The sequence below is a fragment of the Pinus tabuliformis genome, chromosome 8 (genome assembly GCF_031772625.1).
Source record: "Pinus tabuliformis cultivar Carrire ecotype Pingquan chromosome 8, CPIR1, whole genome shotgun sequence".
In the NCBI taxonomy this organism is placed as follows: Eukaryota; Viridiplantae; Streptophyta; class Pinopsida; order Pinales; family Pinaceae; genus Pinus; species Pinus tabuliformis.
The window spans coordinates 1,091,262,692-1,091,290,095 of NC_142294.1; the positions used below are offsets into that span (position 1 = coordinate 1,091,262,692).

The window sequence follows — 27,404 nt, forward strand, 5'->3', positions numbered from 1 at the left end:
TTTGACCAAACTGCTTGAAAACATTTCAATAATGATTTAGCATAATTTGAAAAATCTTTGGAATTACATAAATAGTAATTATATATAATTGCACCAAATTATTGACTAATTTCACATTATGAATAAACATGGTTGAATATGTTTGATCTTTTTAAAGTAATATAAAACATATGCATCTATGATATTATTTTATTGAAACTTATTTTATGGTCAAAGCCGAAATTAAAAAAATTTACTAATACTTATATTCACAAAAAAAAATTGTTTACATCCACGACAAAAAAAACATATAACATTTTATTTAAATGATGGATAAAAATTAAAATCAAAAGTCATGCAAAAGACAATTTTTGAAAAGAAACCCCGTGTAAAAAAATTACTTAGTACTTAGCTGGTGAGTGCCTGTCAAATTTATACCCTATTTCCAATTGAATTGGTAAGAAAATCATACACCAAGAATTACCATATCCATCCAATTTCCATTCAAAATGATCGATCAAATCAGGTTTTGCCGCTCTTTGGGGTTGAAATTAAGTTATTTTAAAGCATAGATTTACAAGAAAAAATCAACTCGAAGTTTTGCCAAATTTATACCCTGCTTCCAATTGAATTGCTACGAAAATCATACACCGAGAATTACCATATCCATCCAATTTCCATTCAAAATAATCGATCAAATCAGGTTTTGCCACTCTTTCGGGTTGAAATTAAGTTATTTTAAAGCATAGATTGACAAGAAAAAATCAACTCGAAGTTTTGCTGCTCCATTCAAAAGGAATCATATTCCACTATTAAAAAATGTTTTCTAATTTTCTTTCCTGGTAGGACATATTTCTTGTCATTTCATAATTCTTGGAAACATACGGTTATATTTTTGTTAAAGGTTATGCTACTGGAAGCATGAAATAAAAAACAAATATGAAATAGGGTTAAAGAATTTGAGGAGATAAGTCAACCTCCCCTCCTATGCACACCCTCACAAGTTCATATAACATGCATATAAAATTGATCAGTAATGTACTAATGCAGTGTTAAGACATGAATGGAAACAGGACAAAATAGCATAGGATTAATGGAATTAAGCATATAGAAGTTGTATGATAACTCGTGTATGTTTGATTTCATACACCCTTCGACTTGGTGAAAAATGATATACCTATGAATAACCATACCCATCCCAATTTCCATTCAAAGTGATCAGTCAAATCAGGCTTTGTAACTAGTTGGGGTTGAAATTAAGTTGTTGTACAGCATAGATTGACAAGTAAAAGCTAACTCCATTTTTTCCAACTCCATCAAAGGGAACAAATTCCAATATTAAAAAATGTTTTCCAATTTTCTGATAGGAAACGTCCCTTGTCGTTTCATAATTATTGGGAAAACAATGTTATCTTTTTCTTCTTTTTTTAAGGCTACGTTACTGTAAACATGAAACAAGAACAGAACAAGAAATTTATCTACAGCATTTGAGATGAGAAAAGTTAACCCCCCCATCCTCATACACACCATCGCATGTACATATAATATGTACATAAAACTGATTACTAATGTAATATAGTGTTAAGACACGAACCGAAACAGGACAAAAAAAAGACCTCTGGTCAGGTCCTTGATAACATAGGTTTAATGGATAGCCCTTGTTTTTACTTGCTTATGCACCTACTTTTAAAAATTGGAAGTCATAGGTAACAAACTTAGAAAATAGCTTCCAAACTATCTGTTCCGTCTTGTGGAACGTATATACGATGTCTATATATTGAGACGCTCATAAACATAACTAGAATTATTTGAGATCGCATCTTGCTTTCCTATATCATCATGTGATATAGAATTATTTTCGAACGATATCAATGTTGGCATTATGATTCAAGTGTTGTCCTTGATGGCAACTCACTCAGAGGTTGGTACAGGTGATGGCACTTAATCAGAAGACAGATCTTAGTACAGCAGGCCAAGAAAGTTCATACACGCAGGTTCATTAAGCCCAAGTCGCGTGTACACGCAGGTTGGCTTCAGTAAAAGAGCGTGTATGTGAAAACGTACCTTTGGTCCATGGCGGTTAGTCCTTGGAAGTTGTGCCTATGGTTTTGGACCATGGCGTCTCGACGGACGTGTTGATCCCTAGTTTTGAAGTTGATGGTATTGTGTTACTATGGTTTTGGACCGTGGTATTGTAAAGGGCCTAAGGCTATATAAGGAGAAGATCTTTAGGCAAATGAATGCAAGCAAGGTGCAAGAGTGTGTGAGTGATGAAGATCTGAGGAAGTGTGAGATCCAAGTGCTGGTTATGGGTTGGTGATTTGAACCAAGGTTTCACTCATGTGGAGGATGATGAATGATGGAACGAGATCTCAAGGCTTGGAATGATTATCTTCATATGGTTTGCCTATGGATAGATCAGATCTACTGACGCATGTTTATTATTATGATCTGGGTATGTTTTTGATGTCTGATATAGCTGCAGAGTTATAAGTTAGAATTTGCAGATCTGTACGCGGGTTGGCTTTGGTAAAAGAGCGTATACACGCAGGTTGGGTTCATCCAAGTAGCGTATACAATGTGAAGTATGATATTTGAAGATGAAGTTGGATCTGGTTGTTGTTATGTTGTCTGGTTGTTGTTGACAGGGTTACAGTGATTCAGAATTGGGTGTTTCAGTGTTTGATGATGCAGGTTGTTCTACAATGATGATTGTTTCATGGATCTAGTATGAAAATGTATGAAACGTGGTCCCGGGAAGATCGTAGGCCGGCACCTACGTACTGGTAAACATATCAGCCAGTACAAGAGCTAAGGGGGTTGTAGCTCCCTTCCAGGAGCAGCTGGAAAACGAGTGAAGGTTGTAGCCTTCTGTAGGGTTGGCACCTACGTACTAGTAAATGGATCGGCTAGTACAAGAGCTATGAAGGTTGTAGCCTTTTGTAGGGTTGGTACCTACGTACTTGTAAATGGATCAGCTAGTACAAGAGCTATGAGGGTTGTAGCCCTCTGCAGGTTGCAGCCTGCGTGCTGGTAAATGACTGCACCAGTGCATTGTAAAAGAAGTTTCTTATTAAAGAAGAAAGAGACGAATTGCAGCAGGTGGTTTTCACCCACATTGGGTTTCCACCTTATATCATGGTGTTCATGTGTGTGGCTCTTGTGTGATGTTCTGTTCTGTTATTCTGTACCTGTTTACTGTTAATATGCTTAATAATGATCTGATGCATTTACTGAAGATTAAGCTAACTGAATTATAAGATCTCTGGATATACGCGAGTTTCATTAGACACAGTAGCGTGTACACGTGGGTTCATTTAATTGAAGTAGCGTATATGTTTCTGAGCATGAAATTGAAAAAGTTTGATTGATCTGATAATACTGATTCACCCCCCCTCTCAGTATTATTTCCAACAATTGGTATCGGAGCAGGTCCTTCAGAGAAGCTTGATCGCTTGAAGGAGATTCGTAGAACAATGGGGAAGAAAGCACGTCAGAAGAAGAAGACAGCTCAAAGGAACAATGACAACCTGCCGTTGAGTGGAAGTAAGAATTCAGATCCTGAATCACCTCAGAATGAAGATGGACAAACAAATGAAGTATCAGATCAAACCATAGATCAGCAAGATCTACCTAGCAAAAAGGAGAATGCCCTCAAAGAAGAAATCATCAAATTAGAAGATCTGTTGGAATGTGCCTCCAGAACTCGACAAATGCTGCTAGCACTGAATAAAGAGCAAGAAAACGAGATCCTCAAACTAAGGCATCAGTTGGATGAAGGAAGGAAAGCTGAAGAGACCTTGAAGAAGCAATGTCTAGACAAAGAAGAACAACATCAAGTTGAGGTAAATATCTTGAAAAGTAAATTAGAAGAATAGGATAAACTATTACGATTTCAAGATAGTACTAAGATCTTGGATGATATTCTTAGTAGTCAAAGGTCCCCTGCTATCAAAACTGGTCTTGGTTTTCATGAGTCTATTGAAGGTGAATCTGTTTCACAAAGTAAGACAAGAATCTCTAATGCAAAATCTGAAAGGCTCTACAAGGAGATGAAAGGTCAACCTCATCAACAATTAAGGAAAGAGACTCCTCAAAGAAAATCTTTTACTCCTCCCATGAATAATGTTGAATGTTATGTATGTCATAATCTTGGACATGTTGCAGCCATATGTAGAAGAAGAAGGTTTCAAGACCATCATGCAGAAAGATCATCACATTCAAGGTACTTTAATGGATATTGCTTTTCTTGCAATATATTTGGCCACAAAGCTGCTGATTGCTATAAGAAGAATATGAAACATGTAAGATGCTATGCATGTAACAAGTTTGGACATAAAGCAAGAGATTGCAGGAACAAAGCTCATGATAAGAAGAAATCATCAACATGCTTGAAGATATGGAAGAAGAAGGAAGTTCAGCCAGAAAGATGTGGCACAGCACAGGGTACTCAGCACAGCACAGACATAACAGACTCAAGGGGAGCTGAAGATGTAAAACTTCAGTGTTCTAATTATCATACGCAAGTTTCATGAAGTAAAGCCGCGTATATACGCGAGTTTCACACTGAAAAGTCGCGTATATGTCAGTTTGTGAAAAAGCAGTGGGGACAGACTCAGAAAAGGGGTCTGATATGATCCAGTCCAGTATATGCTCTATTGGTTAACAGTTACAGTCTGCTGAGGATGTTTGGAAATGTTTTGATACTTGTAAGATGCTAGAAGTGTTTAATCCTAACTTGATGATGAGATCTTGATGCTTATTACTGATGTATGCATGATCAGATCTAACTACAGATGGCACAGGCTCAGGGGAAGCATATACTTCAAATAATGCATTGTTGGCATTATGGTTAGAAGTTGTTGATAAAGTCTATGAAGCTACATCTTGTTGTTTGATTAAAGGAATGGCATTGCAGGCTGATGGTACAGATCATATATGATGAATGATAGTCATGGTCTTGAATGAATTGCTGGTCTTAGAACTTGCATCTACTCAGGGGGAGCATGGATGGATTGATACAACTTGGAGCCCATTCAGAAACTTCAGCATGTATCTCTTTTATGGTATCTCTTTCATGGTGTCAAGGTCATGTAACGGCCTATTTTGGTTTCCCCACTATGCCTGGGATGATTGATGCAATACGATTGGTTGTCATATGTAAACTTTTGATGTATCCCCACTTGGTTGGGTGGATGAGTCAATGTTTGTATATCCTCACTTAGTTGAGAGATGGATGTATGTATGAGTCTTTGGTGATAGGAAGGTCTTTTATGGTGTATAAGTCTTTGTTCTTCTTGAAGAACATCTTTTGCAGATCTTACCTACAGTCAAGGCGAGCATGAACAACACAATTCAGCAAGAGCAGGATGGATAGATTGGTACCTAAGTCACCTGACACGAGGATTCGGGACACGTAGGATTCGGGATTCGTGGTGTCGGATTCGGGAAACGCTGACCCCGGAACAAGACACGGTTAGGACACGTTATATATTATTTTATTAAAAAATATATATATATATATTTAAAATATATATATATATATATATCTTAAAAATTAGTTATTAGCATATTTCTTACACAAATTTTAATTAATGATACAAATTTATTGATTTCAAACATAGATCTTCATCTATAGCTATTAGCATGCATAGTACATACAAAATTCAAATAAATGTCAGTGGTACTGGTCACATAAATGAGTTACTAATGAAATTTCCCTGTGCCAAGTGTGCCAAATAATTAGAAAATTTTCAGTACTTTCTGAGCTGTACTGGAGCACTTTGAAACAAAGAGTGAAAATTATAATAAGGTTATGCCACTGTCATATTAGATTTATGCACATTGCAGATGTGAGGGGTTTTTATGTTGATTTAAGTTTGATTTTCTCACTGTTATGAAACTAATAGGACAGCTGTAGCAAAATGATGAAGTAGGAAACATTAGGAGATCAAACCCTGGAGGCTCAACCACTAGAAGTCTAGAACCCACTTGCACGAGAACCTAACTTCAATGCTTCTGCAAACCCACCAGGGATCAGCTCAAGAAACAAACATTTGCTGAAGCCTGACAGTGACTGATATGAAAGAAAAGGAAGAAGATAAAGCAAAACAGTCATTGCCAGAGAGCTTTTGCACAACTCCCAGTCTCAGAGTCATTGATGTATATCAGTATTAGCTTCCAATTTGGAAACAGTGGTCTTGTTGGTCTATACAGAAGCAGTGAATGCGAATGAAAACAGCGAACTTAAACCCCTAAAAACGAATCCGAAACCAAAAATCGTTCCAAAAATCGTGACACGTTCCAAATTTTTCTGACACGCTCATGACACGACGTACCCGGATATGACACGACGAGTCATGGAAATATGACACGTGTCAGGACAGAATCGTGTCCGATTCGTCCGATTCGGGATTCGTCCAGGGGTTAGGACGAATCCGGTTTCATAGATTGGTACACTTTGGCATACACAAAGGGGGAGCACATTTGGAGATTGCAGCAGGTACTCAGGGGGAGTATGGACAGCAGAAGGTATACCAAAGAAGAGAATATCTTGGTCCGCCCTTTGCCCTTGATGTCAAAGGGGGAGAGTGACTTTGTGTGGTGGTTGCCATCAAGTCCAAAGGGGGAGATTGTTGGCATTATGATTCAAGTGTTGTCCTTGATGGCAACTCACTCAGAGGTTGGTACAGGTGATGGCACTTAATCAGAAGACAGATCTTAGTACAGCAGGCCAAGAAAGTTCATACACGCAGGTTCATTAAGCCCAAGTCGCGTGTACACGCAGGTTGGCTTCAGTAAAAGAGCGTGTATGTGAAAACGTACCTTTGGTCCATGGCGGTTAGTCCTTGGAAGTTGTGCCTATGGTTTGGACCATGGCGTCTCGACGGACGTGTTGATCCCTAGTTTTGAAGTTGATGGTATTGTGTTACTATGGTTTTGGACCGTGGTATTGTAAAGGGCCTAAGGCTATATAAGGAGAAGATCTTTAGGCAAATGAATGCAAGCAAGGTGCAAGAGTGTGTGAGTGATGAAGATCTGAGGAAGTGTGAGATCCAAGTGCTGGTTATGGGTTGGTGATCTGAACCAAGGTTTCACTCATGTGGAGGATGATGAATGATGGAACGAGATCTCAAGGCTTGGAATGATTATCTTCATATGGTTTGCCTGTGGATAGATCAGATCTACTGACGCATGTTTATTATTATGATCTGGGTATGTTTTTGATGTCTGATATAGCTGCAGAGTTATAAGTTAGAATTTGCAGATCTGTACGCGGGTTGGCTTTGGTAAAAGAGCGTATACACGCAGGTTGGGTTCATCCAAGTAGCGTATACAATGTGAAGTATGATATTTGAAGATGAAGTTGGATCTGGTTGTTGTTATGTTGTCTGGTTGTTGTTGACAGGGTTACAGTGATTCAGAATTGGGTGTTTCAGTGTTTGATGATGCAGGTTGTTCTACAATGATGATTGTTTCATGGATCCAGTATGAAAATGTATGAAACGTGGTCCCGGGAAGATCGTAGGCCGGCACCTACGTACTGGTAAACATATCAGCCAGTACAAGAGCTAAGGGGGTTGTAGCTCCCTTCCAGGAGCAGCTGGAAAACGAGTGAAGGTTGTAGCCTTCTGTAGGGTTGGCACCTACGTACTAGTAAATGGATCGGCTAGTACAAGAGCTATGAAGGTTGTAGCCTTCTGTAGGGTTGGTACCTACGTACTTGTAAATGGATCGGCTAGTACAAGAGCTATGAGGGTTGTAGCCCTCTGCAGGTTGCAGCCTGCGTGCTGGTAAATGACTGCACCAGTGCATTGTAAAAGAAGTTTCTTATTAAAGAAGAAAGAGACGAATTGCAGCAGGTGGTTTTCACCCACATTGGGTTTCCACCTTATATCATGGTGTTCATGTGTGTGGCTCTTGTGTGATGTTCTGTTCTGTTATTCTGCACCTGTTTACTGTTAATATGCTTAATAATGATCTGATGCATTTACTGAAGATTAAGCTAACTGAATTATAAGATCTCTGGATATACGCGAGTTTCATTAGACACAGTAGCGTGTACACGCAGGCTCATTTAATTGAAGTAGCGTATATGTTTCTGAGCATGAAATTGAAAAAGTTTGATTGATCTGATAATACTGATTCACCCCCCCTCTCAGTATTATTTCCAACAATCAATTTAATTTATGTGAGATATTTTTCAATTTAGCTCATCTTTATAACCCTCGCCAGTATGAAGAATTTTAAATGTTTTTTCGTCTAAATTTTTAGTGGCATCAATTGCTTGGACTATTATCTCGTACAATTTTTGGAATGCATAACTAGACAATGATTCCCACCACCCAAAATTGGAAAAATAACTTACGAAGCGGGGCAATGCAATATGCAGAAAAATGTAAGGACCGTGACTATTTGTATCGATAATATGTGCTTGGAAAATATGAATCTATTCTTGCGCTAAAGAGCCCATAAATATTCTTAAGCAAGTCCTCTGATTACAGTTGTGTCGTCTACTACAGGTTCTAGTTTATTGCTGATTACTTACATAAACAAAGCTTAAATTAAGAGCATCGAAACGCAAACCATATACTGCTGTTGAACTGTGGACAATGTCACGGGAACTATGATATCATCCAAGTTTACAGACAAGTTTGACATAAGACTGCTGCCTTTATATTGGAAAAATAATATCATGTTCATTATAATTTGCTCGGATGGAACTCGACTAATAATAAAAAATGCAAAAAACTGAAAATGGACAAATTTCATAGCAATCACAAAACGTTATAGATTCCTTGAAAATACTAAGTCAATTTGACTGAATCATATGCAATGGTTTGATGCCTCAAAAATATACAGAAAAATAGAAAAGGGGGTGGCTATTTCTAGGAAAGTCAAATAACTAGCAAAATTTTAATCAGAAAGAATCAGCATCCAACATGAAAAAGTTATTGGATACCTTTTCGATAAAGAGATGAATGACAACAGTTGAGTTTGAAAGGTGACTAATTTCTTTAAGTGCAAACGATTTAGTCCGAAGATTTTTCCTTGACGCCAAAAGCTAACTGGGGAGATCTGGTTCATCTTGTGAATCTACTCATAATATTTGATGCACCATTATTCATTGGTGTGCCTTTCCACCTGCCTGGAAGAAACTGTCCATTTGATTCCTAGATAAGCTAAGTGAAAAAGATTACCTACATTTCAAGTTTCAACACAGTTACTACTCCTTTATCTTCTGTACTCCAGTCCAACGAGCGTAATCTACCCACCTGTTCAGAAATAAACATTCTATCACATGCAGCTCAAGATTCTTCCTATTTGATCTTTCAGCTCAAAGTCATATGCAATTAATTTCTTCAGGTAAATTAAACAACTTACAACAATGACCCCACGAATGTATTCCCTGTTCGTACAGCAAAGCATAACATGCTTAGCAGCAATTTCTTGTTATGTAGCCATGGTTCCAAAATCCGCTGCTCAATAACACCCGCCACTATTTGGTACCTTAAATTCCATGAGCCAAAGAGAAGTCAATTTTATGGTAAGCATTCCATGATCAACAAGAATGTTATTGGAAATTGCAATTTACCCAGATGTCTGACTTGTATATGTTAACAAATTTTCACTGGAGTGAAGGCGAGCTTTGCAAGTAGAACTAAACACAACTGTGCAGGAACACAAAAATTCTTACAGTCCTTGAATAGAAAAGCTTCATAAAATTAATGTTTTTATTAAGAGACCAAGTAAAATTTTGTATCCCATTAGAATTGAACAAGTTATCCATGAGTTTGACATCAGATTCCGTATGATGAAATGATAATTCTTTGAAATCATTGACAATCAAATACATGTGCAAGAATCGTCATGGTTGAACAATATGAAATAATATGCACTTACACTCGGGAAAGAAATGCACATATCATTACGAAATAAAATTAGATTTACTATTTATGTTTTCATATCTTGATTTTTTTTTTTAAATGATTTTATAGATGGGATGCCATATGCCAGGGGACACCAACATCCTCCGTAATATTTGGAGGGTGACACCACAGGTCCTCCAGATGTATTTTCCCACTCGTGTACCGATGTGCTGGAAACATGGTGGTGCGTAGAGAACTATTATTATTAATTAGCTTTTAAAGGTCTTCACACAACGATAGGAGGTTGTACAAGGGATTCCCATGCCTAAAAGAGAGCACTGTTTGTTTATTTCATTATTACATTCTGAATTATATCAATTCTTATGGAAATTTCAAGAATCGCTTCTTAATGCAAATTCAAAAATTTCAACTCAAACTTGAGATTCCCTGAGTCTATTTCTTGTGAACTTTATCCTATGACCTTAACAATGAATCTGAAATATAAAATACCATGGCATATATTTGACTTGTGTCCAACCAAATACACAAGGCAGCCTAAGAAATAAACACCGAACAATAATACTTCAAGGGAAATATGTTTCCTGCCCTCCTAGGGCACAAATCCAAACATATAACAGCTATCAAAATTAGTTACAGCAGATTATTACAGGCTGCAGCCATGATCTGCCCACTCAGCTTCTATATATTTGTCAACTCACTCAACAAAATCAGCTAGCTGCTTATGATAAATCCAAATACAAAACAGCCATAGAAACTACTCAAACACAATAAAATTATAAGATGAAGATCAGATCTGCAAGTACACAAAAGTTTGGATAGCAAACTTGCAAAGTGCTCTTTAAATATACAAAAAAATGAAGTTACAATTACATAGCAATAGCTTATCACAAGCTGGTATAAGATAGTCATTTGAGCTTATCACAAGTAGAACTCTCCAATGCTCATCAAACCCTAGCTAAGAAATCCACCATCAATAGGAAACCCTAACCAGCAATACAAAGGCCTAGCAAGACATCCCACCAACCTACCTAGCCACAACAAATCCACCCTTTATCTTTCACCGACCTTGCCTCAGACAACCTCTCAAATAGAAGTGCTCCAAATCTCCTCCAGGATTTCTTTGCCACAAACCATAGGTCCTTCGCACACAAGGACTCAAACCCTAGCACTTCAAGTCTCTTCAACATAATAGGATATTCACTTATTCTATGATCTATCACATCGATTTCTTCTTGGTTAGTTCATTGAAAAGTATAATGACTTTTGTGATTATGATGATGGTAAGGCATCCTTGTATCTTGTGTCTTGCCACTGGAACATTCACCCTTCGATACTTCTAGTGATTTAATGGTTGATAAGTTTTCAACATAAGCATCTTCTTGCTTTTTGATGTCAATTGGATCTATATTGGTTCCTTTCTCCAAGCTATGGATTTTTACATCTAAATATTGTTCTGCTTTAATTGGATCAGACATTGCTTCTTTATTGATCAATGCTTCCTTGTTGGTAAGTTTCCCTAACTTTTCCCATAGCAACATCTTATCATTCTTTAACTACTTAATTTATGTAAGTTAGCTTGATTATAATCCCTTGAGCATAAAAGTTCCTCATTTCTAACTTGTTAAAATTATTTTTAAGATGTTGATTTTACGGCTTTTCATCTTTTAATCTTTTGATTTGTTCAATCAACATCTAATTAAGGTGCCTTAAGCAGGAAATGTCTTTGTCTTTTTCTGGTACTTCCTTCTCTAGATCTTGATTTTCCTATTCTACGATGCCTTATCCTTTATCCTTTAACTTAATTTATGCATGCAACTTTTAACTATGATCTATTAGGTGAAATTTTCTTATCTTTCTCCAATAAGTTATTATCAAGTTTCTCTTTGTGATTTTCAATTTTTTATACTTTTACCATTTGTTGATAGTTTTCTAGTTCTTCCTCTAGTTTCTTAATTTACGACCCAAGTTTCTATGTTTTTGTGTCACCATGATATTCCATTGTAGTAAATATTCTCCAACAATTTTAGCGAATGATATTTTGACTTTTGAAGATGGACAAACACTCAAACTCCACTGCACAATTAGAACATTTAATCTCGAATGTGAAATTATATATGGAATCCATAGTTTACAACTTACTCCTTCAATAATTAGTTGGTACATGAAAACAAAGGTCTCGTGGAAATGATGTTCTTCAATGATATCTTTAATATACCCCTTAGTCTAATCGATGACGAAATTTTTTTTATTAGATAGCCTTTTTATAACTTTTTTTCCTTTTTGAAACTTGAAATGCCCTCTTTCTTTATGTCTTCAATATTCATAGATCATTTTGCCTTCTTCAATACTAATTGGGTGCGTACGGTGTGAGGGACCCACTTCTTCAATGTAAAATGGATACTTAATTCTTAGAATCGTGAAATGATCTTAACTCCATGCTTTTCAATGAGTACCCTTTTTCACTGTTTATTATTTTAGTACTTTATACCTTGTTCTCTGCGGTTTTTTAATAAAACTCGTTGAATATTACAAGGCATTGCAACTATCTTTAATTGTTAGAGTAGTCTAATTGTTCTACATTTTTGTTTTTTAGATATATTTTTCAGTCAATTTTACTCAAAATCCAGCAGGGATGTGCTGGAATTGCAGATTTGATTTGTGTAATCTGCACAATCTGAATTCCCTAGGGATTTTTCAGGGCACTGAATCTATTTATGATTCAAAAATACAATTTAAACAATTACAATCTAGCCAAGAATTATATCGCCGGATCCCAACCAAAAAAAAAGCAAAAATGTAGAACAATTAGAGTGTGCCCTAATATTTTATCCATACAATAATTGATGACCATGATGTATTTTGTATAAGTATCATAACATACCTTGGAATAAACACAAAAGCCGATTAATTGGTTTCCCTATCACAGCAACATTTCCTTGTTCCAGTTCCCAAATCATTCACTTCCAAATGACTATTAATTTTTTTTTTGACTGAGCCTTTAGTAAGAGTTATCCTGTAACCCTTATCCCCAAATCACAACTGATTTTAGCTTTTTTCCGGATTAATATTTGAAACATTTAGATTTTTAATATTCTAGATTAATATCCTCAAACCCTCGACTTTGGCCAACAGCAAATCAATAGTAAATGACGTCGTCTGTAACAGGTTTTATGTAAATGATTTTCTGAGGTAAACTGATGTTATCCACGACTGTTTATTGAGACAGTGCCTGATACCCTATTCTTCTTGAATTTTGTACAGATTAAATTATTTCCCTCCACAACGGCCGACAGAATGAACTTTACGAAATGGTTGTGCTTATCATATGGCTTATCCCAACCACAAATTTCAAATGGTGTTTGTAATGATATTTCAATATTCTGTGGCGGCTCCTATACCAATACGCATGTGTTGATGGCTACAGCAATTATCTTCTTTTCTGAAGGAGGCCAACACTGTTTTTGAATTTTATATATGTCTGAAGGGTAATGACAAAAACCATGATATTCCAGAATTTGCTTTAACTGTTTCGGAAGTAGAATACCAATGAAACAAGAATTACAGAAATCATCCTTGAATGCTTATGAATTTGTTCTGATAACGCTAGTATTCTGGCTACAGGTTTAACATTCCTTAAAATGACTAAAAACATTGTCTATAGTGATTTTCTTACAAATAATTTCACAGAAGTTGATTTTTGTCACTATCAGATAATTCAATTTATCTTTGAATCCTTAGCACTTTCGTATATTTTCTTCTTTGATAATTTTTTGACAATTTCGTCTTCCTGAAGTCCGGGGTTCTTCCAATTTACAGTATAATGATTATTTTTTTAATGGAATTTTTTAATTGTATGGCCAAAGGCTTGTTGTCAAAGGGCCAAAAAATCAGAGAAGCACAGACATAATGATTTGATGAAGAATTAGATCAGACAGGGTATAATAAAGAGTGTAACCAAGGGTTGGATCAAAACATAGGTCTAATACCAAACGAAAAGAACAATAGTTCATCCATTGAAAAATAAGAATGAAAAGTCTCTTGAAATCCATGTGGGATCCATAATATATATAACAAGTATAATAGATGATTAATTGATGTGATACAATGCCATTTGACAATATACTTATACACATTGACTAGTCACTATTGTTGATGGGTCATGTCTCTTGGTTAGATATATATATATATATATATATATATATATATAAGAATGTGAGATTTCATTACACCAGCCTAGAACATTCTTAAACCTGGATCTATCAAGAACTGGGATCAAATTTTTTAATGTGTGCATTTTTTCATTATTTAATTCTATGTCACGTATTAATTCCTTCATATTAAAAAAGTTTGCACATTAACAAATTTGATCCCTCTCAGTACTTGATAGATCTGGCTTTAAGATGGATATATGCTGGTTTAATATTTTTTATGTATTGTTACATGCATATGTATGTATATATGCAGTTATTTATTTTTTATTTAATTTAATTTTGTGTTATTTAAGATGGAGCCGACTTGTAATTTTTAAATTAGTAATGTAATGTTATGCCTGTTAGTACATTCTTTCCTTTGTGACTACTCCCCCATATTGGATTGTAGAGCACCTCACTACTCGTCCAAACACTTGTACCTTGAAGATGAATTTCTATATTACATACCTACATATATGAAAACTTGAGACAAATTCATCTTCAACATACAAATAATCTAATGATCTCTCACATGCTCTAAGACAACATCATAGAACTAAAGACCCCCATCCTCCTTTATATAGAATACGCGAGGGAGGCCAACAATAATAGAGTGGACAAATTCCACAAATTATTATCTCAACCTGACCTAACTAATGATTTGCTAAGTCCATTGCGGAGTGCCCCAACTACAAGGCAACACATTTCAAACTCCAAGGTAAGCATGCAAACAAGCAAGGGTCCCAAGGTGAGCACTCTACAAGACCAAGGTCCAATGCTCTCTTCCAAAGGTATCCAATGCTCCAACCACTACCTCCTAAGCCATTGGCTCCTTTGGGTCCACCGCACCTCGATGAATGCTTCTAAACCTAAGCATCCTCAAGCTACATATGAGTCTCCATATAAGCAATCGAGTGGACCCATGCTACTTAGGGCTAAATGCCCCAACACTCCTCATCCATATAGGTTCTTCTCCTAAACAAGCAACCAAGGCCTGCGGGTGTGCCCCACGAAGAATGTCACCATGCCACATAGGATACCAACCTCCTAAAAAATTGGACCATATAAGCATCAATTCATAGTCTAGCAATCCAGGTGTAAGTTATCTCCAAGGTGTATGTGCATTGAGATAAATCCAAGGCCAGTTGTTGAAAAAATCAGCATCGACAAAAAATTGGCAAGGGTCCAGAAACATTTTCTCAAAAACATCGGCAAAAAAATCAGCAAACTGTGGCACATTAAAAAATACAAAATATATTCATTTTTCAAAATTAAGAAAAACTGGAAAAAATCAAGAAAACACAGGGAAAATCAGGAAAAGTCGGACAAAAAAAAAACGACAAAAATCGGGAAACTACCAAATCCTTACTATCAACTCCATGGGCCAAAATCTTCAAACACCACATCATGAGTTAGTCACAAATTTTACAAAGCTGATCACATCTTCATACAAGACCAAGACAAGTGGATTAGATCTATCAAAATCACAAGGATAAAAATCTATACAAATCTTATCCATCTTGAAATACCAAGTTCATAGTGCACACTGCAAACAACAGCCCACATAGAGCCTCCAACAAATTGTAAACATGGATATTGTTATCTCCTTTATCTGCACATAAGATAAGTCTAATATTTCGAGTTCAAACTTCAAACCCTAGGGAAACTCTTGAAAGTTCTTTTCGTTGTCATCTTAGTTGCACCTCCCTTCACATTATATTGCCTCTCTTCCAGCACAAAGGGGGTTTCCCTAAGATCAATTCACTAATCAGTCTATTAGCATAGATCTAAAAATCATAGTAGTGATTTGTGTGTTTAATGATTTTTCTTTTGGTAAAAAGATCAAGATAGACAAAATTGAGTGCCTATCGAGTGCCTTGTACTTTGGGCCACCGGAGTCAAAGCAGAATTTGATAGAATCTCGGAATGCAAGGGAAAAAGCAGCACATTATAAACATTACCATTCCAATCAACCACATTCATGCATGTAACTAATGAAAGGCTCCTAACAATGTCATTTCATATCCAAATCAAAATCGACTAGCATATAATATAACCATAAAAGTGAAGAGCACCTACCAGTCATCAAAGATACGAGTGAACAACAGCTTCTATCTTCATTACCAAATTTAATTTATATCAAGATTTTTGAGGGATGAATACCTCTCATTAAACCATTCTCTGCTACCCCAAAACAGCCCACCCAAAAGGTGTAACCCCAAAAAAGCAGAAATATGCCAGCACAAAAAGAAGTGGGAGACCTAGCACAAATGTGATCAATATCCTAGCAAAATAAACATTTTTTCCTCCCATAAAACCCTTATCTACTACGCCAAAGCAGCCCACACAAAAGGTTTCACAGCCCTGAAACAACAGGAATCCACCAGCTGAAAAAGAAGTGGTAGCCCTAGCACAAGTGTGGTCAATAGCCCAGCAAACTAAACATTCTTCTACCAACAGTTCTTCCTTCCTTTAACCTGCATATTGTAATATCCTTGGACTTCTAAAGGCAAGTTTTCTCCACTCGAATTTATAATTTGCAAGCAATGAGTGTTTCTCCTTTTATAGCTTTTCTTCCCGACTAATTTGTGATAAAATATTGTTACAAAGTACTTTAGATTCATCCTTCCTCCATGTAATAATATTTAAATATAAGATTATGAGCCTTTCAAGGCAAATCACTCCCCAAAAATAATAAAATATGCAAGACCAAGTCCCTAAGTGAGTGCCTGATGCCACTTGTCATCCTCCTAGGTAAAACATCCTTTTGAAATAGGCTGCTTTGACCAAGTGTGAAAGTTTGATGTGTCACTTGTCCTTCTCACACTAACATCACTCATATGATATCTTTCAAACACACAAAGCTTAGCCCTATGTAAAAGGCATTCTCCATCATGTCCATAACCAAAATGGTCAAGCAACAAAGGTAGGGTGTTCCTTAAAAAGGTTGGTCAAAATGGGGTGAGGGCTTTAAGGTGGCAAATTTGTAACCACCATATTCATCTAAATACTTTTTAAAATTTCTATTATGACGACAATTATGAAATCCTGCAGCCATTCTACATCTATTAGCATTGATTTGGAAACACGCTAGACACTTTGTCAAAATATATCTACTCATGAGACCAAACACCCCCACTATTAAAGCTATTAAACTCCTGCACAAGTGGATATCAAAGATAAGTGTGCAAGAAATTGCCCATTAGTGGTTATAATAACTCCTCAAACATAGGGTGACCCCAACATGTGTGTCAATAAGATGATTGTGCCATAGAATATTCAATGTAGAAATGTGCCTCCAAATATTTAACTTTGCCTTGGGGTATGTGAGATGCACTCTTAATAATTAAATATGAATGAAAATGTGTATATAGGCTCCCAAAAGGTGAACCTTGGCCAGATGCGCAACGCCACCTCCAAATATGTGGACTCGACATTAAAATGCTTCTCAAAGGACGAAAGCATACTCCAACCCTTTGAAAGAGAAAACAAATACAAGCTACCAACATGTACATGTCTTGATGCAATGTTATCGAAAGAATGTGAAATGGACTTTGCATTTCTAATGATAACAAGTATCACACCCATGCACCTCAAAACCTTTAACAACTGAAGCAAAACCTTCAACAAGGTCAATTCCCTCTTTCCAAGAATCTTTGAATTATAACTGAGGAAACAATCTCATCAAGGTCAACTCCCTCCACCTGAGAAAATCTACCAAGTCTTGGTACTCCTCAATACTCCCATTAGCTACAAGCTTGAAATCAATCACTAATTCCACAATAGGTTTTGAACCTATCACCAAGGTATCCCACCATACATGCTTTGCAAATCCCTCCTGAAAAACTAGAAGGACCACCTAGTTTCCAAATGGCATGTACAAGTGCCACAAGATCAATGAGTACATGTAAAGACCACCATCTCATACACCTCTAGCCAATGTCTTTAGACTTGCCAAACTACAATCACTGATAGTGTACTATTGTCCTTCAAATGCAACTTTACTAAAAATCTGTCATACAGAATGCAACTTTACTAAAAATCTGTCATACAGGAAACTCAAGGAAGATTTTTCCTCAAAACAAGAGTAAACAAAACATCATTCAACTCAAAAAAAGCACCAAATGGCATGTCAAAAGAAATGAAGCCATATCCTTTCACAAAAGAAGTAGCATCAACATCCAACTCCACACTCATTCCTCCCTCTTGCTCCTGAAGCTTACATAAGAGTTTCCTCTCATATGTGATGCCGTGATGCCACACTGTCAACAACACAACACTTGACACATGTTGAAATAGTAAACAAGAGATTGTGAAAAAGGTGGTCTCAAACTAGGATGATAACTCATCCACTCTTGCTATATTACCTACACTCCATGTAACATGATTATGTTGCTTAACCTTTGATTTCTTCTTCTTCAACTTTTGGCTAACATAATGTCCTTTCTAGTGACAGTTACCACCCAAATTGGACATTAGAATGATAAAAGCTCCAACCCATACCATACAATCCAAGTGGAACCTCGATAGGTCACCCACTATCACCTCGGCAACCTACCTTTTCCTCTTTAAACCGACTCTCCTCTGGCTTCAAAGGGGGGTCCCCTACAAATCAGTGATCAGTAGGGGCATTAACAATAAGGAGCACGGTGATATCACAAGTAACCCTAGTGATCAAGTTGGATTTAATAGAGAAAGGAAATATTGGTGATGGAGGGATGAGAAGATTACTGCCAATATTCAAGGGCAATGGATTCAAAGGAATATTAAGGACGAGAGGATATCAAGAAGAATGACCCTCCTTAGGTCGGTTATCCAAAATAATGGATTGGAAGGGAGAGACTAGTATATATGGATTGCCCTCAGCCTAATGATCAACTATGGCATAAAACAAACCAAGCACCTAGATCTCTCCTTCCACATGACAATGCTGCCTCTCAATGGATTGATCACACTAAACCTTGTGGTGATCTTAAATCACTTACAAATTCAAACCATTTAAAATACAACAGACGAAACCAAGAAAGAAAATCCTTCCAAGTCAAAACATACATCACATAATAAAGTTATAAACCCAAAACCAAAATAAACACCAAGAAATATTTTCAACAAACCCCATGGAGAGGAATACTCCCACTATTCAACAATGAATTATAAATGAGGAAGTCCTTCCTTTATACAAAGAACTTCCCTTACATTAAAATAATATTACTTGGGGAATTTCCTTAGATCTAGCAGGGAAATTCTAGATCTAGTCTACTTTCAGAAACTTAAATTAATAAAATAAAGTGGTCAAGCCCACATGTACAACAAGTAATAAATCGCCACAAAAAGGTGGATCAATCCATCCAACTAGGGAAGAAAATGTCCATAAATTATTATTTCTTGAAAATAATGACCAACATCCCCTTGATCCATGCTTGAAATAGTTGCTAAATCTAAGGATATGTCCATGTCCTGAGAAATGGTCCAACTTTCCCACGTTTGACTTCATCAACGCTAAATGAGAGGAATAGTAGCCCAACGACCAGCTTAAGTGGCTCCAACTAGTTTGACTCTTCTTTGACTTACAAGTTTGAGCTTGCATGCAAATTGACCAATCCCAAAAATTGTCTTGTGCAGAAAATGCCCTACTAGATTTGTCCAGCGTTTAGCTTGAGGGAGTTAGGACCTGTTACAAGGATTCCAACAAGATATCACATGCCCAACTTGGATCTAGCGTGTTAGTTATAGGCCACCTTGAATAACTTGCATGTGTGAGCTGGAAACTACCATTTTTTGTTTGCATGGGTGCTAGAAATTTAGCATTTTCCTACTTTAGGGACCTAGTAGGCTAGCATGTGTGATAGCAAGCTCTATGCATAACATGCAATGTAAATACTAGATATACTTTGCCATCTTTTGCTTATGCATTATTATGCTCCTAACCCCCTTGATGAATTTTGCTTCAAAAAAGCTTATTTTGCCAAAATTTCAATGTGGAGTGTCAAATATGCATCCTGCTAACAAAATGAGACCTGGTTGAATTTTGGACCCGAGAGCCCTATGCATTGGGATATGTGAAATGCCTCAAGAAATGAGAAAATGGAAAATATAGTCCTATCTCCAATCTACCTTGCTAAGTAAGCATGAAGAATTTAACTATTGGTACCGTTGCGGGAAGGAGAGGTAACAATGACACCAAACCATTTCAAATTACTCATATCCTTCTTAACTTGGCTAGATTCTTCCTTCTTACCCTTCTGGTATTCATTCTTGTTTGCCTTTCTCATCCTCCCAATGAGGGCTAGGTTTTTTGCATCCCTTTGCTTCACTAAACAAGATTCTAACCTTATCTCTTCTTACACAAAGTCATCCCAAAGCTTATAAAAAATAAGTAAATTCTCACAGGAACAAAAACCTTGAACAAAGGGTTTCCAAGATGAAGCAACCCCATTGAAAGAAATAAGCACCAACTCTTCATCCTCCACTTTCTCCCTATGGCATCCAACTATCTTGCAACTCTATGATCCTTTCCATGTAGCTAAACAATATATCTAAGGCACTCATCGGGATGCTTGAGAGCCTATTTCTCAATAGCATCTTCCTAGAGACACTCGCACTCTCTGTATAATTCAACCAAGGAATCATATATATCCTTGCTTCTTTTCTCTACAATGTGAGTGATCAAATGATCCTTCACCAAAGTTATGATCGATTCTCTTTGCCTTGGCCTCCTTCTTATGCTTAACCAATAATTTTTCTTTTGAAAATGTGTCTTGTATTATAAGGGAAAATTTATAAGACACGAGAAAGGAATAAAATAAAACACAAACGAGTATATATAATGATAACTCATAGCTCTTCCTAAAAGCAACTAAGGCAACAATAAATCAAAATATGCTAAAACATTTCTCTTTGGCATCCTTAATCAAGAAGTAGCCTTTAGCAAACAATTTCATACATACCTCTTCTTGCCAAAAGTGACAAAAATATTGGACTCAACTAACCTCATTTCAGGAGATTATTTGCAACGTAACTTCTGAATTGTCAATAAAGATGTGATCCTAAATGCATGAGAAGTAGGATAATACCAAGAACCTTGAGTCAGCAAGAAGAGTTGTGCAACGATGAATTTGTCCCTGAAGTTGTTATGAATAAAATATAGATATAAATAATGTAAATATAAATAATAATAGCACATCATAAATAATGATTAATCCGTGATCAGTTAAAGAAGAGGTATGTCCCTAAGGACATGACCGGTCATTCATAAAGGGTACCTGCCTAGCTATATAAAGTAGACCCTCAATTGTAACATCATCATCTCACTTGTATTCAAACATTATTATATAATATATTTGTTAAATTTGGCAACTAGGGCCAAACATCACTTTGGACAGCTCTTATGAGGCAGCTGATATTTTTCTTCGATTCCTCTTTCTGAGAGGTGTAGGATTGATCTAAATCTCATCCCATTCTAACATGCACAAATGAAGTTATGAATTTATTTTGATTATGTATAAATTGTCAAGGTCGGCCAGCCATCAAATTAGCCTCCTCCAGCCTTCAACGTTGCATATAAACACAAGGTGCCTCCTCATTTTGGCATCTCATCTCATTCATCTTTCTCTCTCTCATTTTGATTGGGTACGGATTTCTGGGCCTTTCTCTCTCCACACGTCTAGCGTTGACCCTGTTTGACTTTGATTTTGTGAGGGAGAATATTGTTTCGAAAAGCGGTTGTTTTGGGCACAAAAACCGAGGTAGTTTGACCCCTACATTGACCAGCATTGACTACCCTAATTCAAGTTGTTATGTTGACTTTTGTTGACCATATTTCACTGGTTATTTTGGGACTGCTTTGGGTTGCAATATCTTACTTTTGGAGACTGAGTTGACCGAGTTGTTTTGGAGGTCAATTTTAGCCCTGTTGACCAGTGTCGACTTTTTGGTTAGGGCTTTTTGTTTCTTCTATTTTGACGGATCAGTTTAGGCAAGTGAATATTGTAAATTGAACTCTCTCTCTCTATTGAACTTTTGAAGAATTATAAGAAGAATTGATCAAGGTTTCCCCACATTGGGGTATGTCCCTAGCTGGTGCCATATTTTGTGTCCCCTTGTGTTGGCTTGTCTTCTATTGTTCTTGTTTATGTTCTATCTACATTTTACTATCATGTTGATGTGATTGGTATACTGGATATGATATTGGACTAATAAAGAAAATTGAAGTAAAATTGCTCTAAGCATAGAACATACAATTGTTATCCTAAAATTAACATGGTATTGGAGTTGAGATGAAGACAAAGCCCAAGCAAGAATGAAGAGCAATCATTGATCAAGAACAAGTCTCAATGGCCTCCACATCCTACTTCAAGTCTGATGATAAGCTTCATGATAAGTCTGATTATCATGCATGGAATATGTCTCTTGATTTGACTTTAGAAGAACAAGATTTCATGGATTATGTGCAGGGAAAGATTCTAAAACCTCCTTCAAATGCATCGATTGTTGCTAAGACAAAATACAAGAAGGGCGAGGTCAAAGCCAAGAAGATCATTAGGAATTCTATTCATAAGCACTTAGTTTCTTACATCTCTTATTTGAATACATCAAAGGAGATATATGACAGGTTGGTTGGCATGTTCAAATCTAGCAATGTAAATCAAATTATTTTCCTCAAGAACAAGATGAAGGATATAAAGAAGGGAAAAGGTGAGGATATTCAATTCTACTTCATGAGGATTACCAAGATCAAAAATGATCTTCTTTCGATTGGTGAAGCTATTGTTGACAGGGAGCTCACTCTCATTGCCCTTGGAGGTCTTCCTCCAAAATGGCATGTGTTCAACACTATTATTCTCAATAACGACGAAATTCCAGGTTTTGAGAATTGTTGACTAGATGTTCTCAAGAAGAAACAAGGATGATGGAATTGGAGATGCCTTCGAACAAGAATAATCCTACCGCATTCTCCGCTCATGCCAAGAGGAAGAACAATTCAAGTTCAAAGAGAAAAGTCAAGGAAGACCGAGATTCAAAAATGGAAGGAAGGGAAGATGCTTCGTTTGCAACAAGTTTTGTCACTATTCCAGGGAGTGTCTAAATAGAAGGGACACATCTCATGATGATGGTCACAATCATTCCAGGGGCAACAATAGCAATCAAAGGAATGGCAAGTTCAACAACAAAAGGAAAAGGAATGCTTCCGCTACTCAACTTGTAAATGATCAAGCTTCTAAACGAACAAGAAACTCCAGGTATGATGAGTCTAATGTTGTAAATTATAAGCAAAAGGAATTTTATCTTATATCTACCCTCTCTACTACCTCTCCTTGGGATAATTTGGGAAAATGGTTGAATGATAATGGTGCCTCAAGGCACTTCACCAAGTACAAGGAAGCTCTTTCAAATATGATAGAGAAGGATACAAATTTGGAAATTATCCTTGGAGACAATGCCACCTATCCCGTGAAGGGAGTTGAGAATGCTACCCTTCAATTAAATCAAGGAAACACCGTTCATCTTCAAGAAGTACTATATGTACATGATCTAAAGAAGAATCTAGTGTCTATCTCGGCGATGGAAGACAAAGGATACAAGGTGGCATTCATCGATGGAAAGGTACGTGTGTGGAAAAGAAATTTCAAAGAAGCATTTATTCTTGGATTTAGGGTTGACAGTTCATATCAAGTTGTAGGAAATCCACTGGGAGCCATGTCTTGCAACATATCTCTTCAATCCAAACTATGGCATCGGGGGTTTGCTCATCTTCACTATAAGGCTCTACCTGATGCAAGGAAGATGGTTACAAGTATGCACGAATTCAAAATAGAGCATGAAGGTGTATGCCAAGGATGTGCCGAGGGAAAACATACAAGGGGGGCATTCCCCTCAAGTGATAGCAAGACCACTGACATTTTGCAATTGGTTCACTCTGATCTATCTGGTATGTTGCATGTGACATCATTAGGAGGATATTTATATTATGTTGTCTTTGTGGATGACTTCTCTTGCAGAATTGGGATATATTTCTTGAAGAAGGACGAAATATTCTCATGGTTCTGTTCCTTCAAAGCCTTGGTGGAAAATCAAACAGGGGAGAAGATCAAGATATTGAGGACCGATAATCGAACTGAGTATGAGTCAAATGAATTCAATGACTATTGCAGGGAAGCTGGCATTAAGAGGGAGACTACTACTGCATATACTCTTGAGCAAAATGGTGTTGCTGAAAGGAAGAATCGTTCCATTACAGAAGCCACTCATGCTATGCTTCATGATCAAGGAATTCCAAAGTTCCTATGGGGCGAAGCTACCAACACAGCTGTATACGTTCAAAATCGATGCCCTCATCAAGCATTGGACTCCAAAACTCCCGAAAGAGTTTTCACCGGTAAGAAACCTGATGTTTCTCATTCTAGAATTTTTGGTAGTCTCGTATACTTTCATGTGCAGAAAGAAAAGAGAAGTAAATTGGAGGCATCTGGGAAGAACGGAACTTTTGTGGGCTACAGTGAAACTTCTAAGGCATATAGAATCTATGTGCCTAGTCAAAGAGAAGTAGAGTTGAGTCATGATGTCACCTTCGATGAGGATGTTTCCCTAAGAAAGATTAGCAACCTTCCTATTCCAAAGAAGGACAAAGAAGCAGATGCGGGAAATTAGGGAGATTCGCATGACGAGTTGATGCTCAATGTTGAAGAACTGATGGATCCCATTGATCCTCCTCCTCATGAGCCCTCCTCCTCCAAAAGGAGACCCTCATGGCTAAGGAAACTCTCGAAGATGCCAAGAGACATGATGCACCGAGGGGGACATTTAGTGAAAGCAAGAAGCCTAATAGGTACCAAGGGTACTTAACTGATATGAGCACCATTATTTAGTCTAAACCTTGCTCATTCGAAGAAGTTGTGAAGCAACAAGTATGGAAGGATGTTATGAACGAAGAGTATGAGGCAATTATGAAGGAATGATGTCTCGGATGTGGTCCCTATACCCCAGGACAAATATGTTGTCACCTCTAAATGGATCTACAAGATCAAGCATGGTGTTGATGGAAGTGCTGAGAAGTTCAAGGCCAGATTTGTTGCTCGAGGCTTCTCTCAAAAGGAAGGTGTAGATTATGATGAGATATTTGCACCTGTTGCTCGCTACACCACCATCCATTCGATTATAGCCCTTGCTGCCTCGCAAGGATGGAATCTACACCAAATGGATGTCAAGATTGCCTTCTTGCATGGTTCACATAAGGAGGAAGTCTATGTGGAACAACCTAAGCGGTTTGAAGTTCAAGATCGCCAGACACATGTATGCAGGTTGAAGAAAGCCCTAGATGGGTTGAAGCAAGCACCCCGGGCTTGGTATGAGAGGATCGATAGTTATCTGATGAAGATGCGATTTACAAGAAGTGAAGTTGATCCGAACCTTAACTTTAAGGTTGAGAATGATAGACCTCTCATCTTGCTACTCTATGTGGACGATCCCTTTCTGATAGGTGCAGAACCTCTTATTCATCAATGTAAGAGAGAGTTGGCTTCCGAATTTGATATGAAAGACCTAGGACTGATGCATTACTTCCTAGGGTTGGAGGCCTGGCAAAAGCCAGGGGAGATTTTCCTTTCTCAAGAAAGATTTGGGATGGTGGACTGCAAATCCATGACTACTCCGATGGAACTTAACTTCAAGAAGTTATGCAGAAGTGTTTTCGGGCCCAATTTGGGAAATCCTTCTGAATATCGTCAACTCATAGGTGCCCTGATGTTCTTGGTGAACTCCCGTCCAGACATATGTTTTGCAGTGAACACATTGAGTCAGTTTATGGTCGAGCCTCATCATATACATTGGATTGCTGCCAAGAATCTCTTGAGATATCTCCGGGGCACAATCACTTATGGACTGAGATACATTGTCAGGAATGTGAGGCTCCATGGTTACTCTGATGCAGATTGGGTTAGCAGTGTGGTGGATCGCAAAAGCACATCAAGATGTTGCTTCTCTCTAGGTCCTGCTTCAATATCATGGATGAGCATGAAGCAGAAGTCGGTTGCTTTAAGCACCACTGAGGCTGAATACATTATTGTTAGTTTGGCCTCCTGCGAAGCTTTCTAGTTGAGGAAGCTCTTTAGTGAGTTGTTTGGACATCTGTTGGATACCAACATGATCTTTTGTGACAACCAGTGTGGGATTCGTCTTTCTAAGAATCTCGCGTTTCATGATCGCTCCAAGCATATCGATATCAGGTACCACTTTATCAAGGATATGGTACAGCGAGGAGCAATAAGGCTCCATCATATTGGGACAGATGAGCAGGTCGCTGATATTCTTATGAAGCCCCACGGGAAGGTCAAATTCTTAACCTTTCGTGAATGACTTGGAGTCGTGGAGAGACCCTCTTATGAGGGTCCTGTATGAGATGGATAGTGAGCTCTGAGAGCTCCGGGGGGCTTGGGGTACTTCTTGGAGCGATAAGCGAGCATAGGGTGATTCACCCTCCCCTAGTGGTGCGTTATGTACAGGGTGAATGGTTCACCTTCCCCTGTGATACCCCATAGTGGCATATGCATAGGCTAAGTGGTTCACCCTCCCCTATGGCATATGAGCAGGATGAATGGTTCACCTTCTCTTATCGGCACATCCTACCCATCTAGTCTAGGACTCATGGGAAGTACCTCTCATCTGGCCAATGAGTAGGGAAATGAGGATAGGGACCATAGTACTACTAATGGATGCATCGTGTACTACCGTACTCCATATGCTAGGATGTTGATATTGATCTGGGATCAATGGAAACTTACTACAAGTCAGTTAAGAGTGGTATGACACACTCTTTGTTGTTGGATACTGACTTCAGGTCAATGGAGAATGGTATGAAACATTCTCGATCACTTCTTCTTTTTTCATGGTTCAGCATAGCAGTGCAGTGACAAGGTTGGTACAAATTGTCAGACAGTTTGGCAGGTAATGTTCTCCCTAGTTGAGAGGAAGTGTTAAATTTGGCAACTGGGGCCAAACATCACTTTCAGCAGCTCTTATGAGGCAGCTGATATTTTTCTTGGATTCCTCTTTTCAAGAGGTGTAGGATTGATCTAAAGATCATCACATTCTGACATGTACAAATGAAGTTATGAATTTATTTTGACTATGGACAAATTGTCAAGGTCGGCCAGCCATCAAATTAGCCTCCTCCTCCAGCCTTCAATGTTGCATATAAATACAAGGTGTCTCCTCATTTTGGCATCTCATCTCATTCATCTGTCTCTCTCTCATCTTGATTGTGTATGGATTTCTGGGCCTCTCTCTCTCTCCACATGTGCGAAGGGAAGGCTGTCTTTTCTAGCTGCTGCGTTGACCAGATATGACCGAA

General features: G+C 37.5%; 1 protein-coding gene across 2 annotated transcripts in view; it reads right to left on the reverse strand.

Annotated features, from left to right (window-relative positions):
• Positions 1-8,714: 8,714 nt before the first annotated feature.
• LOC149239151 (UvrABC system C protein, putative (DUF3411)) overlaps positions 8,715-27,404 on the reverse strand; it is a 158,533-nt gene continuing 139,843 nt past the window's right edge. For both annotated transcript variants that reach the window (XM_089373334.1, XM_089373335.1), the window contains exons 7-8: positions 9,364-9,489; positions 8,715-9,254 (exon numbers count right to left, since the gene is read on the reverse strand). In XM_089373334.1, the coding sequence (XP_089229460.1) occupies positions 9,206-9,254; positions 9,364-9,489 (175 nt within the window). In that variant the 3' untranslated portion in view covers positions 8,715-9,205. The remainder of the gene's footprint in view (positions 9,255-9,363; positions 9,490-27,404) is intronic.